At 31.6% G+C, this 15,778-nt stretch overlaps 1 protein-coding gene across 4 annotated transcripts in view; it reads left to right on the top strand.

Moving 5' to 3' along the window:
* Positions 1 to 15,778, top strand: part of LOC111418746 (extended synaptotagmin-like protein 2) — a 44,265-nt gene that overhangs the window by 16,649 nt on the left and 11,838 nt on the right. For 2 of the 4 annotated variants that reach the window (XM_071197132.1, XM_023051406.2), the window contains 12 exons: positions 3,006 to 3,151; positions 3,224 to 3,344; positions 3,398 to 3,568; positions 7,868 to 7,965; positions 14,118 to 14,166; positions 14,237 to 14,326; positions 14,378 to 14,464; positions 14,521 to 14,832; positions 14,886 to 15,136; positions 15,190 to 15,282; positions 15,339 to 15,435; positions 15,498 to 15,641. In XM_071197132.1, coding sequence (XP_071053233.1) covers positions 3,006 to 3,151; positions 3,224 to 3,344; positions 3,398 to 3,568; positions 7,868 to 7,965; positions 14,118 to 14,166; positions 14,237 to 14,326; positions 14,378 to 14,464; positions 14,521 to 14,832; positions 14,886 to 15,136; positions 15,190 to 15,282; positions 15,339 to 15,435; positions 15,498 to 15,641 — 1,659 coding nt within the window. Of the gene's footprint in view, positions 1 to 3,005; positions 3,152 to 3,223; positions 3,345 to 3,397; positions 3,569 to 3,854; positions 3,941 to 7,867; positions 7,966 to 8,198; positions 8,282 to 14,117; positions 14,167 to 14,236; positions 14,327 to 14,377; positions 14,465 to 14,520; positions 14,833 to 14,885; positions 15,137 to 15,189; positions 15,283 to 15,338; positions 15,436 to 15,497; positions 15,642 to 15,778 lie in introns of all 4 variants that reach the window. The other 2 variants (XM_071197133.1, XM_023051407.2) reach the window with 2 other exon arrangements.

The raw sequence follows: 15,778 nt of genomic DNA, 5'->3' as shown, positions 1-15,778 counted from the left end.
TAAGTAAAAAAATGAAATTAAACTAATAATGTAGAGTACAATTTGTGATAAACCATTTTTTGTCAGTTACTTTTAACTCATTATTAATAAATATTTATACATAGATATAATTATCTCAACTTTTGTGTTGTTTAAATAGAGTAAGGATAGTAAAGCTCATTGAACATGAATAGAAAGTTCTTTTAAAGAAATCTTGAATAGGTATATGTATATACTATTCAAGATTTTTGTGTAGGAGGTAGGAGTATGAAAATTAGCGAAAATATATTTTCTACCCCAAACTTCTAACCCTTATAAGTTCTTTCAAAAGTACTACTTAACGTATAAAGAAATCATCGTGGTAAATTGCATCAAAATCTATAAGCAATGCTCGCAAAAAAAAATATTTTTAGGGTGGTTAGGGTAGTTAATCCCAGCCAACCCTAAATGCCGTATAGGGCTTATTTTACTGTGTAAATCTTAATTTGCAACTAATTTACGGTTTTTTTCAAAATATTGTTCAAAATTGTAAGTTTTATCACATTATTGTTTAAAGTTAAATTATAAAGAACAGAAGGTTTTTTTTTTCATTTTGGATGAATTAGTCATATATTAAACTGTCCAAAAAATGTAGTAGATAATGAAGCGGAAGAGGTGAATTCCTTGGCTTATTTCGAGACCAATCCTAACACCTCAATTCGTGCTGCCAAAGAAGATCTGGGAATCATACTACGAACTTTGTCGCGCATTTCATGTATAAAAAATAAATTAAGAATTTCTTGATTTGTGCAAATATTATTTTCGTTATTGTTATCGATTTTAACTCTTTTTAGTACTAATATTAAAGCACCTAACAGATAATTATTAACTCACGTGCATCAAGTGACGTAAACAAGTGAGACTTTGACAAGAACACATTGAGAAGGCTTGCTTTCCATGGCACACTAGGTTAAATATCAATATGGTATGCGTGCATTTTTCAAAAAACCCTAATATCTCCCAAACTATTAACGTTAGGTATAGGACATATGGGGTATAAATGATGTAAAATGAGACGCCAAAGATGACTAAATAACAAAATATTGTTTACATAATTTCAAAACAAGAGATTTCAGGAAATCTCCTATACACATTTTTTGTTGGATTATTGTTTTTTAGTATCACTAATACATTTATTGCTACGATGTTTAGCATACCAAATTTAATAATTGTTTTTTAATAATATATTATGTTAAAACCTGCAGGTATACATTCGTCAATAATATACATGTGTAAATACAAAAAAAAAGAGAAAAAAATGTACAACACAATAGCACAATAAAGTTGAATAGTCATTTCAAAATATAGACGCATCACTTATAAACTCATTAACCTTTAGCGGGCCGGGATTTTAGGTAGCATATTGTCTGAAGAAAATTGTTACAAAATGTACTTCATATGATATATTTATCATATACAAAGTACTGATCCGGTCCTCTGAAGGTTAATACTGCAATAGGCCTTCTCCAACAAAATATTTTTACGTGATAGAAAAAATTTTTCGAATTTTGTTGTACTTTTACTGGTTTATTTATATTTTTGTTGTCTAACTAGTTTCGGCAAAAGCCATCATCAGAGACAAAAGTCATTGTATCTTACAGGAAATTAACATCGAAAATACAAAGCGATGAACAAATTAAAACTATTGTGACAGTAATAGTTTTAATTTGTGTTACTTAAAATACATGTAAAAATTCTTTTACAAAACTTTAAAGATTTAACTCCTCATGGACATCTTTTGTGGTAGATGTTACTAGATGGTCTGACCATACATGTATTTTAAGTAAATTTTGTGACAGTAATAATTTTAATTTGTTCACCGCTTTATATGTGCTTTTGCCGAAACTAGTTAGACAACAAAAATATAAATAAACCAGTTTTCTATCACGTTAAACAAACTGGTATAATGGATATTAACTTTAATTTCAACCTAAAAATATTTTAAATTTTATTGACAGAAGTCTTAACATGTCTGGAATATAGCCAATAACTTCGCCATTTGTGGTTTTAAAGAAAAATGATTCAAATACAAGTTTCTTTATTAATCATGGCGCATTTTTTGGCGATATTTGCTTGTTTGTATTGTTTTTTGTTTCATTGCTATGGCAACCAACATTATTATTTTAAATGGGATGCATATATGTTTTTTGTATACATTGATAGAGGATACGTCTCTGTATGCGATGAACAAATCATATGGTTGTATAAGAAAAAAATCGAGAAAAAATGCGTTTTTTGAAAGTCTTAAATCAGCTAATTACAATCAAAGTAGGCGCCGAAATAACGCCATTGACAGCTTTAAATGTTAAAAAAAATACAGTTTCAACAATTATGAATAATTAACAATGTATGGCCATTGGTAACTGTCTTCGACCTTCAACTTTTTGGAAGGTTTTTAACACTTCCGGTGTTAAAAAATTTGTTTAATATTTTGGATGCTGTGGATTGTGTAATTTGTGTAACTTTGAGTGCGATTTCTATCACCTGCACCGTACCCATTATTAATATTTGGATTCTTTGTCGTTCGCTCAATTGCGCCATATTTGTTTAAACTGTCAATTTTTTAACATTTAAAGCTGTCAACGCCGTTATTTCGGCGCCTACTTTGATTGTAATTTTCTGATTTAATATTTTTAGAGAACGCATTTTTTCTCGATTTTTTTTTAATACAACCATATGATTTGATATGTTCATCGCGTAGAGGGATTTATCCTCTATTAAAATGTGCAAAAAAAACATATGCATCCCATTTAAAATAACAGTGTTGGTTGCTATAGCAACGAAACAAAGAACAATACAAACAAGCAAGTATCGCCAAAAAATGCGCCACAATTATTAAAGAATTTTTTATTTGAAACATTTTTCTTTAAAACCACAAATGGCGAAGTTATTGGCTATATTCCAGACATTTGACACACACTATATTGAAATAAATTTTAAAACTATTAAATATTTAATTTAAAAATGTTATAATTTTTTCTTTTCAGCTTCACGGAATGTTAAGAGTCGTTCTAAAACCCTTAATAACCACCATGCCAATCGTTGGGGGCCTTCAAGTATTCTTTTTAAACAACCCCTCGATCGATTTCAATCTGGTCGGAGTCGTGGATGTTTTAGATATGCCAGGATTGGGGTAATTTCAAATTTAAAAATCAAATTAATGTAATTATAATACATACATTAAATCAATTTTATCATATTTCAGAGATATGTTGCGACGTATTGTTGTTGAACAAATCGCTGCTATGATGGTTTTGCCCAATAAATTACCAATTAAACTAAGTGATACGGTTGAAGCTGCTGAATTAAAAATACCAGAACCGGAAGTAATTTTTTTCGAATTCTTTTAGTTGTGTTTTTTTAAATAATTTTTGTTAAGGGTGTCTTACGTGTTCATGTCATTGAGGCTAAAAACTTAATGAAAAAAGATATTGGAATGCTGGGTAAAGGAAAATCTGATCCTTATGCAGTTATAAACGTGGGAGCTCAAGAATTTCGTACGAAAACCATTCAAAATACAGTCGATCCTAAATGGGATTATTGGTGTGAGGTAAGATTTTTTTAAAGCACTTTTTTGCACAAAACTAACTTTTTTTATAGTTTTTTAAATGCATGCTAAATTGGAGCACTTATTAATTAACTTTTTTTTTAAATTCCTTTTTAAAAATTCACTAAAATCACCCACCAAACAGAATTTTTTTTATAACTTTAAGTGCACTAAAAAGTCCCAACTCAATATAAATCTTAATCCCTTTAACAAATAATCAACAAATAAAAAAACCAAAATTGACGTGGTTTTTAAACATTACTACTGTCTTGTATTATTCCGTTACAAGTTTGATATTCTGGACTCGGAAGGACAACTCCTTTACCTTCATCTCTGGGATTTTGATGAAACCTCCGATAATGAAGTCTTAGGCAGGTGAGAATTGTAACAAAAAAACGTAGAAGAAAATATAACAACAATTCCAAATAGAAAAAAATTAACATTACACAATGGTGTAGGACAGAATCAAACTAAATTTGTACATACGTATTCTAAACTAAACACATTTTATTTTTAAAAGGGAATTAATTTTCATCACTGCTTTTAAAAAAATAACTTTTTCGTCTACGACTATTGAAAAATTTACTCATTTTAGTTATCAGGTTGATTTGATTGAGTGTCTACCTTGGAAGCGATCAGATTTGGAGTTTATGTACAGGCACAATACTAATGTCAAATGATTAATAAACTATTATTGTCGCTTTTCTTATTGCTTATTATAGTACTATAATACACAGATGGTAGAAATTTTTTAATACATATGTGTTTAATACCAAAATAATACAAGTTGTTTATACAAATATAAGGTCGCAACTTACAACTTATAAAAAAAAAGCATTTTATACCAAGTTCTGTTTCTACACGATAGATACGTTCTCGAAGAATTCGTATATTAGCTCACGTAGAAATTTTCCTGCTCGTTCCTCATTTGGTCATGTTTATCAAAATAAATGCCTAATTTAGTGGCCAATTGAAGACCTTCCTGAATTAATTCTACAGTTAGAACTTCGTCATTGTTACTATGCTCTTTGGGATTAGGAGTCTGAAGGACATCCTGTCACTGAGGGGTTTGTTAAGTAACAATTCCTCGATATCTAACGATAAATCATGAATTCCTGGTCCTTCAATTCTGTGTGTCAATGATATTTTATTTAATACAAGGGATGACGGAATCTCTGTTTTTGACACAAAATCGCTTTCCAGCATGCATTCCAAGTTGATGACTTTAAATCATTGAATGCTGATCCTACTTGATTGACACAATCCATTATTGAAAATTTCTTCCAGGTACTAACGACTGTTAAAATGTTTCATCATACATTTTGTCCACGACTTATTGAAATAAAATTGTTTTAAATTGTTGTGTCAAGGATGTAGTATCAAGCAGCAGAAAACAAAATTGTTGAAAACATAATTGATATTTATTTAAATAACTTTGGGTTAATAATAGTAAATAATTTATATTAAAGCAACATGCAATGTATGTTCTAACGATGAACACCGGAAACCACCTTAAAACATGCATTTACGCATTTACTAAATAATAACTACAAACAGAATATTCTGTATTAAACATTAGTAGTAGTATAGAAACGCCGATTCTAGACCGGAAATTGCTCTTCCGCTCCTCCGTGACGTCATCAGCCCAATGTAAAAGGATAGGGAAGGGTACCAACCTAAGGCGGAGGAGAAAAAAAATAGGTTGGTATTGGAAAAGTAACTAGATCTGGTGACTTTTAAAAAAAGTAACGCGCCACCTAGTGGTTGGTAGTGGAACTAAACCACTACCGACAAGGTAGACTGCTACTTTTTTAAAAAGTCACCAGATCTAGCTACCAACCTATTTTTCCCCCAAGCCTTTGCTTGACACCCCTCCGCCCTAACCTTTTACATCGGGCGGATGACGTCACGGAGGAGCGGAGGAGCAACAACTTCCTGTCTAGAACCGGCGTTTCTGAAAGATGGCTCGTTGAACGCATAAAGGCGTGCCTCACAACTCTTGAATCGATAATTACCAAAGATTATTGATTACAAACATTATATGGGCAAAATTTTACGAAGAGTTCAATGGCGTAGGTAGATTTCTTTTATATACTATTATGGAAAAAAATGTTTCCAATAATTGCTTAAGTTTGCTAGTAATTGTTAAAATTCGCTAAGAACTCTGGCATTATGTGCTCGTGCTCTACCGTGTTGAGTGTCAAAGTATCACAAAACTATTCAACTGAATAGTTGAATAGTTTATATACACGGTATAACAACTATTCAGTTGTTATACCTTGTAAAACTTTACAATGAATTTCGAATATTATGAAAAATGTAACATGTTAGAATGCAATATGGTAATGGCAATATGGTATGCAACAAAGTAGTCAGAAAGAAGACACTCGCATTGCTTTCCCCTGTCCTATGCCCTGATATAAAGTTCTCAAATTCTCTATCAATTTTCACTCTGTATGTGTCTCTGTATTCATTGAGGGAGTTTAACAAGATCTACGAGGTTCCGAGTTACTTTTATGATTTGAAATCAATAATATATGAATAATATGATGGCGCAGTGTGAAAAACCTGATCTGTTGTCAATTTATTCTTCGTGAATGCCGCTTCTACACATTTTCTGTGTATGGTAGTAATCGAGCATGTAGGATCAGTGAAAATACCATATAGGCAGTATTTAACAGTCATATTCCATTTCCATTCTTTCATTCCAATCCAGTTATTCCATTCTTCGGGCCGTTTTTCTGGTTTTCCATATTTCTGTTATAAATTTTATTGCTTGTTTCACTTCATCGATAGTTAATTATTATCACTACTCTTCGATATAGTTTGTCTCATGTGCGGTTCCTACCTCTGATACATTTTGGTTAAGGTTGCTTTCAAACTGTTGAGTACATCCTCAGTACTCAACAGCTCAGCTCAGTAATGTTCTCTCCTTACCCATGCATATGTGTTCATGTTCCTTGTTATGCTGTTCCATATCCAGGATTTGTTTGTTCACGTTTTCTCGTTTCTTTCTTTTATATATCCGTTTTTCTAGTCTTCTCTTGTTATGATAATTCTGTGTAACCTTTTTAAACTAAATATGCATTATTCTTTATATAGCCATTACACTTGGTGTTTTTTTCTGTGTCAAGAGCCTCCTATACGAACGATAGCTGGAAGTGCTCCAGCTATCGTTCACTTCGAAAGGATCAGCCTCAATCTCGAGTGGCTTCAATGCACTAATCACATTCACAGCTAATTTTACCATGATTCCCTCCTCTTTTAAACCTCTGATGTTAAGGTTGTATTTCCGCCTTCCTTCCGTTTGATATACTTGCTCTCAATGAAGTAATTGCCACGTAGTGGTCGAAATCTATATTGACACCCGTGTGATCTATTGAATTTTGTGTTTGACCGTCAATTGATATCCAGGTAGCTTTATGGATATATTTTCCTTGGAAGAAGGTGCCCCCCTTATACAGTTCGTTTTTTTCCTCGATTGGAGAGTGAAAAGTGATAAAATTGTAATTAAAAAACTTCCCCTTTATTCGTAGTTTTCAAACCAACACCGAAAGCATACCGACGCTCGCTTTGGCAGCTATACAAGACTGTATGCAGTATTAAATTTTTCTAAGCAGAAACACAACAAATAAGCTATAAACTAGAAGTACAAATAAATCAATGAAACTTTATCCAAGATACAATTGAAATTTATTTAATTGTTTTCAAAATAGTTAACTTCTGCCACCAGAAATACTTTGATTTTGTGGTCATTTAATTACATTCAAAAAAAAAAAATTTTGCCTTTATACATAAATTACGGGAGATGAATTAATTTTCAAAACTAATTCCGAAGGAAATATGTATATTAATAAGCGAGTAAAAACTTATATTCTAAACATTCTTTTCATTATATTCAAAGCTAGCACCACAATTACTATTAGTTATTTATTGTAAGGTTGACTAATGATAAATAGAAAATTAAATTTTGGCATTTGATTGAAGAATAATCTCAAATTTATTAATTAGAATTGTTTATTTTTTATTTATGTATTTGTCTAATCGACAGATTAATTAAATTTAAGATACTCTTGAACCCAGCTATTAATTGATAGTTAGAGTACTTTTTATAATAGTCGTAAACTACGCATTAACAATTCATTTAACAACATAATATTAACGTTACTGAAATTTTTCTTTTTAATTTGCATGGTATTTTCCTTTCTTGCATGATAACAGCTTTTAGTGTCACTTCTAATTATTTTATTTTAATTCTGTATTATACAATAATTAAAGAAAACTCTACTCGCACTATATTAGGCTATGGTGAGCAGTAAAGAGGCTCAACTGGTCACCTTAAATCTTTGGGACTGGGACCCGGCATTGCCAGGGACACAAAGTGATGACCCATTAGGAAGGTACAAAATAAATAAAAAAAATCAAGGTTTTCACATTTTTTTACATAAAACCAAGTTTTTCAAGTTTTGCATTTTATTATTATTCTTTTTTGCTCCGCTCACAATTTTATCACGCTATATTATTTATGAATTATTATTTTAAACATTTCCTTTTATATGAAATGTTAGCTATAAAAAAAGATTGTTTAATTTTTTTTTTGTTTTGATTTTTTTGGTGTGTGTTAATTGCATAGTGCCTCGTGGACTTGGAAGTTTCCCATCTTCGCCTACATTTGTTTGATAAAGACCATACGGGTAGAGACGACGACTTAGGAAGGTAGAAATTTAATACAATTTGAAGAAAACGAATTTTTGTTCTGTCAATCTATTGTATTATTTTTTTCGATGATTTTATTTTGATCGGTTATGGAATTGGGCATTGTCGCCTTGTGAAATGTTTATTTTCTTTTTTAATACATCGTTTATGTATTTTTTTTTCAATCTAATGAAGATACTAGATCGATTTCATGAATGAACTAATAAATTAATTTAACGTTCAGATAACTTGACAATTTTTACTGACTTTTTATGTAGCATGAATTGTTTTTCTTTAGAGTGTTTCTGTAAACTATAAGATATAAATCAGTTACAAATTCAAACTTAAATACTTTAAACACTTTCTCTTACAAGGGAAGTGTCAGAACTCGCTCTCACCGATTTCGTTGCAGTTTGGGCGAAAATATGTGTACGTATTTTTTATACGTTCTAATCAAGTCGCTGGGGCGAGTTATAAGGGATGGAAATGGGGACAAACGGGGTATATTCACTTATAGTTTGAAGACGAAAACAGCTATCGAAATATGGTAAATGTAAAATGATATTCATTTTAAGAAGCTTTTTATTGAGATATTGTATATCCCTAGTTTTTTGGAATAATTTAAAAATTAACCTGTCGATTTTGGCGGTATTAAGTGTCTCTGACCAACCCCAATATATTGATGATTGTTTCTGCCAGTTATTTTGAAACTAAAAGTTGCAATGTAGGTATATTTATACTGGACGACGTTCATACGATAACCAAGCCCTTATAAAGTGTGAGGTTCATCGCAAACGCTCCGCAAGCATAAATGGGGTCAAGAACACTACTGCCCAAATAAAAAAACATAGCGCCTTCTGAAAATGGCTAAAGACGGACACTCAGCCAACGCACAACAAGGAGGAAGTTCATTTACCACTTTGCATATCTGGCATGAAAAACATCTTTTAAAACGTACGGTATAAAATATTGGTGGAGATAATCTACCCCTAAATTTAACATTGACCGAGTGTACGTTCGCACGAAAACGTACTTTTTTTTGACAGATACGGAAGTTCTTGAAGATCATTATTTTATAGTATAGACATAAGATGTGTAGCGATCTTCTCCTCTGCATGTCTAACCATTCTAAAGTGGCCAACTTACAGCTTACTTGATCTCTGCGTTTTAAACCAACTATCAGTCTAATATTACTATTACTACCTTTTGAATTTTATTTTTTAATATGTATGACAAAAATGGTGCATACAGGGCACCACCGTACTTAAATATGGATAGAACTAAGCTTTCACATAGATGAATTTTTGATTCACGATTCACAAAGGCTCTATTACCTTGCTATAAGCCTTCTGAATGCACTTGTTAATGTGATCATTGAAACTTAGATTCTCATCGATCACAATGCCCAAATTTTTAATTGATTTCTGAATTGGCAAGACTTCATTGTTCACTATAATGCGTAGTTCTAAGACTGTCTGTTTTTATTTCTTGGGCCCAAATACAATCACATTCGATTTCATTTGATTAAGGAATGCAGATCGCTGTTAATATGTGCACATGCCTGTTTAACATCATGAACCGAAAAGGAATGATATATTTGTGTGCCGTCCGCATAGAAATGTGCTTTACAGTGCTTAATCTGTTGATCGAAGATTGACGTATATACAGCATAAAGTAATGGACACAGTATAGAGCCCTGTGGCACCCCAGACCCAGTACGCTGAAAATCAGACTGTTGACCGTTCACAGATAATGCTTGTTTTGTCTCCGAAAGAAAGTCACGCATTAAACATATTGCCTTATTATTGAACCCCAAATACTTTAAGATTGATACAAGAGTCTTATGGTCGACCGTATCGAATGCCTTGGAGTAGTACAATAAGCAAAAGACAGTCACGTTACCCCTGTCAGTTTCCCGGACAACATTGTCCATAATGTGTATAAGTGCAGTAGTGCAACTATAACTTCGTCTAAAGCCTGATTGATTCTGTGGCAAAATGTTGTTCTCCTCCACAAATGTCGCAATTTGTTCATATAATATTCATTCAGCAATTTTTGAGAGCACGGGCAGGATGCTAATGGGTTTCAAATCTCAAATCATAATTTGCTACATTCAGTATTAAGATAATCATACCCAAGCGCATTACTCTTCGTTCTACTTCGTCGTCTGTTACTACCCGAATGCTGAAATATACACCCTGCTTAAGGTTTGAGTTATAAAAATTTACAAGCTCTTTGTCTGATCCACCACTTCCTCCAATTGTGGCAATAAAATGATTATTAATGAATATCATTTAACGAACCGAGGTGGGGCGGAAGTACACAGTTTCTCTTAAACATTCCCGCATTCTGTAGAGCTCCCCAACCAGTAGCGCCGACTACGGGGGGCAGCGGGGCTTGAGCCACCCCGTAGTCGGCGCCACGGGGCTTGAGCTCCCCCTTAATTGTTGATTGTATTGTACAATACAATTGTATTGTAATAAGATGTACCATTTGAAAAAGTTCAGCCCCCCCTTAAATATTAAAAAGTCGGCGCCACTGTCTCCAACAATTACTTGTAGATATCAATTGCGATTCAAAATAAGCTCTACGTTCCCGGATAATCGATGTATTTACCAAGTTACCCAAAGATTTATAATATTCCAACTTTGTTACTGACATGTTGTTGCGGTAGTAGGTATAGGCCTTATCTCGCAGCTTTTGCATGACTTGTTTCCAAGAAAACGTTTTCTAAAAGACGTTTTCCAAAAATCGTTTTCGAAAAGAAATGTGGGCCTATAAGTTTTTCTTCTGTGATTCCACACCATACGTTCAAATTCCAGCGATTTTGATACAAAAAATTAAATACCGTTTTTCCATATTCAATGGGGAGAAAGTCGAAAATTTTAAATGGAACGCCCCATATTTTATTACCCTACACGAAAGGGAATTTAATTCTCTACAATTTATCTATAAACATTCCTATATCTATTTATTGTAGTTTCTCTCATATTCGTAAATTTATCAAAACATGGAGGAAATGCAGGAAACCGTTTGTATTTTTATTAGAAGGCCATGACATTTTCACAGTTTTTTGTTTAATTTATTTCTATTATTATTTGTACTATTAACTACGATTGATAATCTTTTAGTTTACTAGCTTTTACTTACCAAAAATAACAAACAGAAGATCAAATAAATGAAACTTTTAAAACAAAAAGTTAATGACAAAAAATAGATTTGAATAAAAATATTAATTTATAATATAAATTTGTTATTAAATTGAATTTGGAAATGCAATAAAATATTTATTTCGTTGTCTTCATCACTAGTGACCGGAAATATGCGATGTCTTTTGGTCTCGATATATCCAGAACTAAGAAATTCTTTATCAATTTTTTTGAAATTTTTTCATATAAACATGGACCAAAAACTGACAAAATTCCATAGCTTTCTAATAAAAAAACCTGCATTTCGTGCATGTTTTAATAAATTTCGCAATATGAAGCAAACTACAATAAATAGGTATGGGAATGTTTATAGGTAATTTGTAGAGAATTAAACTCTCTTTCTGATAGGCTAAAAAATATGGGGCGTTCCTTTTAAAATTTTCGACTTTCTCACCATTGAATATGGAGAAACAGTAATTCAATTTTTGACCAACCTATATAAGATACTCCGATACAACAAATGACAATCTATTTGACAACATCTGAAGAGTAAATGTGTTTTTGAAACCATAAGTTTGGAAAGTGTTTCAAGTAATTCCTTGGTAATCTAATTGTTCTAACACTTTTTAAAGTACTAGAAAGACTATCTAGAAACATTAACAATTTACAACAAATATACCAGGTTTAAGCACCTCCATGGTTAAGGGTTAAAAAAAAGTAGAATAATCTATTCATTACTAACTCCACATGTACAGGGTGGGTAAATTTTGGTGTTATTATAGGCTATCTCAGAAACCTTATAATTTCTGAGATAGCCTATAATAATAGAGATACGAAAAAAGTAAGTGCCATGTCCCGGTCTCTTTTTTCACCATGCGTGCAATACATCATTGGAAAGCTAAAAATATGCTCTTTTCAGTAACACCATAATCTACTATAGATTGTATTTAAAAAAATACAACTGTATTGTATCTCAAAAATCATCAAATATTTTTAAAATTTTTCAACGGCAGTATATTCTACTTAAAAAAGTGTCTTAAGAACGTATCAACCCCATTTCTCTAATTTCAAAAATAAACGAAATATGAGCATTTTTTGAAATCATGAAAATTTGACTTTTTGGCTATAACTTAAAAACAAAAGAAGATAGAGGTTTGGAATTTGCGGGATTGGGTTAGTCTCGAAAAAAACTTGAGAAACAAACTTGACGTGTTTCAGGTTTTTTTTTCGAAAAAGTCTTTCATTGGTAGTTATGCCCTTCAGCTCGTTTTAAATGGGCCACCTGTATATTACCTACATGTTATGAGCCAAAATACATACAGGATGTTCCTGTAAAGCGTGGTATAATTTTAATCACAAATACTAGAGAAAATGATGATAATTCGTGTAAAAAATTTTAGTCTAAACCCATAAATGGCTAAGATATGGGCTTTCAAAGTTAAGAAATTTTTAAACATTTTCTTAAATATTTTCAATATGGTTTGTCTTAGAAAGATAAAGCTTGGTAAATAGTACAATTTTATCATGGAAAATCGTTTAAAATCACTTTTAAAAATATACAACCACGGGATCAATGCTATACAGGGTGCTCGCAAAGTTATGTTCTTAAAACGTTTTTATTATGTCATACACCCTTAAATTTTACAACTGATTCTAAGAGCGTATTTCATTTTAAAATTAATAATTACTCTTAGAAATTTTTGTTTTAAAGTTATTCGCAAAAAGATACAACCTCGATTATGAAATGTTTTCATTAATCGTAGGTGTCTATGAAAACAAATTCTAACTGGAACAGTAAAGCAACTGTCAAATCATTATCATCGGATATTTCGGAATATACAAAAGTACGGTTTGGCGTGTGTCACACGAACAGCAGTTGTATCCATACTACATGTTGACAGTACAAGAAGTAAAAATTGCTGATCATCCGTTGCGAGTACAGTTTTGCCATACTATGATGGAAAATGTACTATTGATGCTGCGTGTTTAGAAAAAATACTTTTTATTGATGACCATTAATTTGACATTTATTTGACTTTTAGAATCAGTTGAAAATTTTAAGGGTTTACGACATAATAAAAAAATTTTAAGTTAATAATCTTTGTGGGCACCTGTATAGCATTGGTCCCGTGGTTGCATACTTTTAAAAGTGATTTTAAACGATTTTCGTTGTAATCGCGTTTTTGAGAAAAATTCCTGGTATGGGTGGTCTGAATCACCCGGTATGTATGATATATCAATAGAAAGGATACAGTATAAGGATAACTGTTTTCGTCTTTAAACTATAAGTGAATATAATATATATACCGTTTGCCCCGACTTTCAACCGTCATAACTCCCCCAGGGGCTATTAGCACTTACAAATAAATACGTAAACCTTATTTTATCGCTTTAATAAACTGCAACGAAAACGTTGAGGGATATTTCTGAGACTTCCTTATTTTCCATATTAACAAACAATTTAAACGATTTTTACACGATTTAAAAAACAGCATTTTTCGTTGCCTATGTTTTGTAAAACTTCTTTCTTTTGTAACTCTTGCAAATGCATCATTTCTTATCCTTACTTCATTTCATCGATTTAATAAATCAATTTCGTTTACTTTTCACCACCTTCAATTCTTATTGGTAAAATAAATAAATGTCCTTTTTAATTTTTAACACAAATTTAATTAATCCCAATTTATTTACCATTTTTTATTGTGTAGAGCCACCATCGAAGTTGCAAATATTGCTAAAAAAGGAAGTGATGACATGGTAAGGAGGAATTTTTTCTTTATCGATATAGTTCTCGAATTTAATTTTATGAATCAATTGTTTCTTTTAGTGGATAACTTTAGAAAAAGCCAAACATGGAATGGTTCACGTTCGTTTAACTTGGTTAAAGTTATCAAAGAATTATTCCGATTTAAAAGCTGTAAGTTTAATCTTCCAAATAAACACTTAATTTTAATCAAGAAAATTTTAGGCTTTAGAAGAAACTCAATACTTACGAGTAACATCAATGAGTACAGCTTTATTAACACTTTACATCGATTCGGCAAGGAATCTTCCTGTAAATAAAATTTCCTCAATTCTCATTGAATCTTCTCCCAATTAATATTTTTTCAGCAAGCAAGAACTTCAAGTAAACCAGATCCTTACGTTACATTAACTTTATACACAAACACCAAACAAACGGCGATGCAAAAACGTACAAGCGATCCAGTTTGGGAGGAAGGATTTACATTTTTAGTAACCAATCCTGAAACTGATACTTTATACATTAAAATAATGGATCAAAAAACTGGAAATGAATTGGGGCTATTAAATCTTAATTTATCGATGTTAGCTGATAAACCAAACTTGGAAATTCAAAGACAACCCTTTGGTTTACTTAAAGGGGATCATAATAGCAAAATTATTATGTCAATGCATTTAAGGGTAAAAATTGCATAATATATAAAATCACAAGCTTTATTTTTTTTTTGGTTTAGATTTTAAAACAAGAAAATGATTCGGCTAAAACACCTCTACTTCATCAAGCTTCAACGATTTCCACTAGTTCGGTTTCTTTGGATCATCAACAATCCCTTCCCCCAAGTGAAAAATCTACGTCGTCTGAAAATGTTATTAAATCAGAAACTGGAGGTATAGTTGAAGAAGAAATTATCCCAGAAACTTCACCAATAATTTCGTCTACTCCTCCATCTTCAGGAGTAATTCATCGTACACCCAGCATGACTTCGTAAGTAATAAAAAAAAAATTAATAAGTAATTCAAATTTGATTCACTTTTAAGTTCTTCTGGAGAATCTGGGTTGGGAAGAATCCAATTAACTCTTCGTTACAGTGTCCAACGTCAAAGATTAATCGTTGTCATTCATCAAATTGCGTAAGGAAAAATAATAAAACAATCTCTTTTATTTATTAATTTCTTTTTAACGCTAGGAACTTACCACTAAAAGATCCATCAAATATTCCGGATCCGTATGTTAAATTGTATTTATTACCGGACCGCTCAAGAGAAACTAAACGTAAAACTGTGGTAAGAAAGTTAAAAGAATACAATATAAAAAGCAATTAATGTCTTTTCTTTATTTTGTTTAGGTTGTTAAAGATAACTGTAATCCGATATTTGATGAATCTTTTGAGTATTTGATTTCGCAAGGAGAACTCAGCAGTCAGCAACTTGAGGTTACCGTTTGTACCCAAAAACAACTGTTTTATTCAAGTACTAATGTTATGGGACAGGTAATTAATTCGATTTATTTATTTAACTCATTTTCACATGGAATACACCACCCATTAAGAATTAGACTATAATTTTGAAACTTCGATAAAATAATGCTTTATTATATCAGATGCGGTTGTGCGGTACATTTCGAAGT

The sequence above is a fragment of the Onthophagus taurus genome, chromosome 6 (genome assembly GCF_036711975.1).
Source record: "Onthophagus taurus isolate NC chromosome 6, IU_Otau_3.0, whole genome shotgun sequence".
NCBI classification, from domain to species: domain Eukaryota; kingdom Metazoa; phylum Arthropoda; class Insecta; order Coleoptera; family Scarabaeidae; genus Onthophagus; species Onthophagus taurus.
The sequence above is the reverse complement of the archived record's forward strand: the minus strand, read 5'-3'. Positions and strand labels throughout refer to the sequence as shown.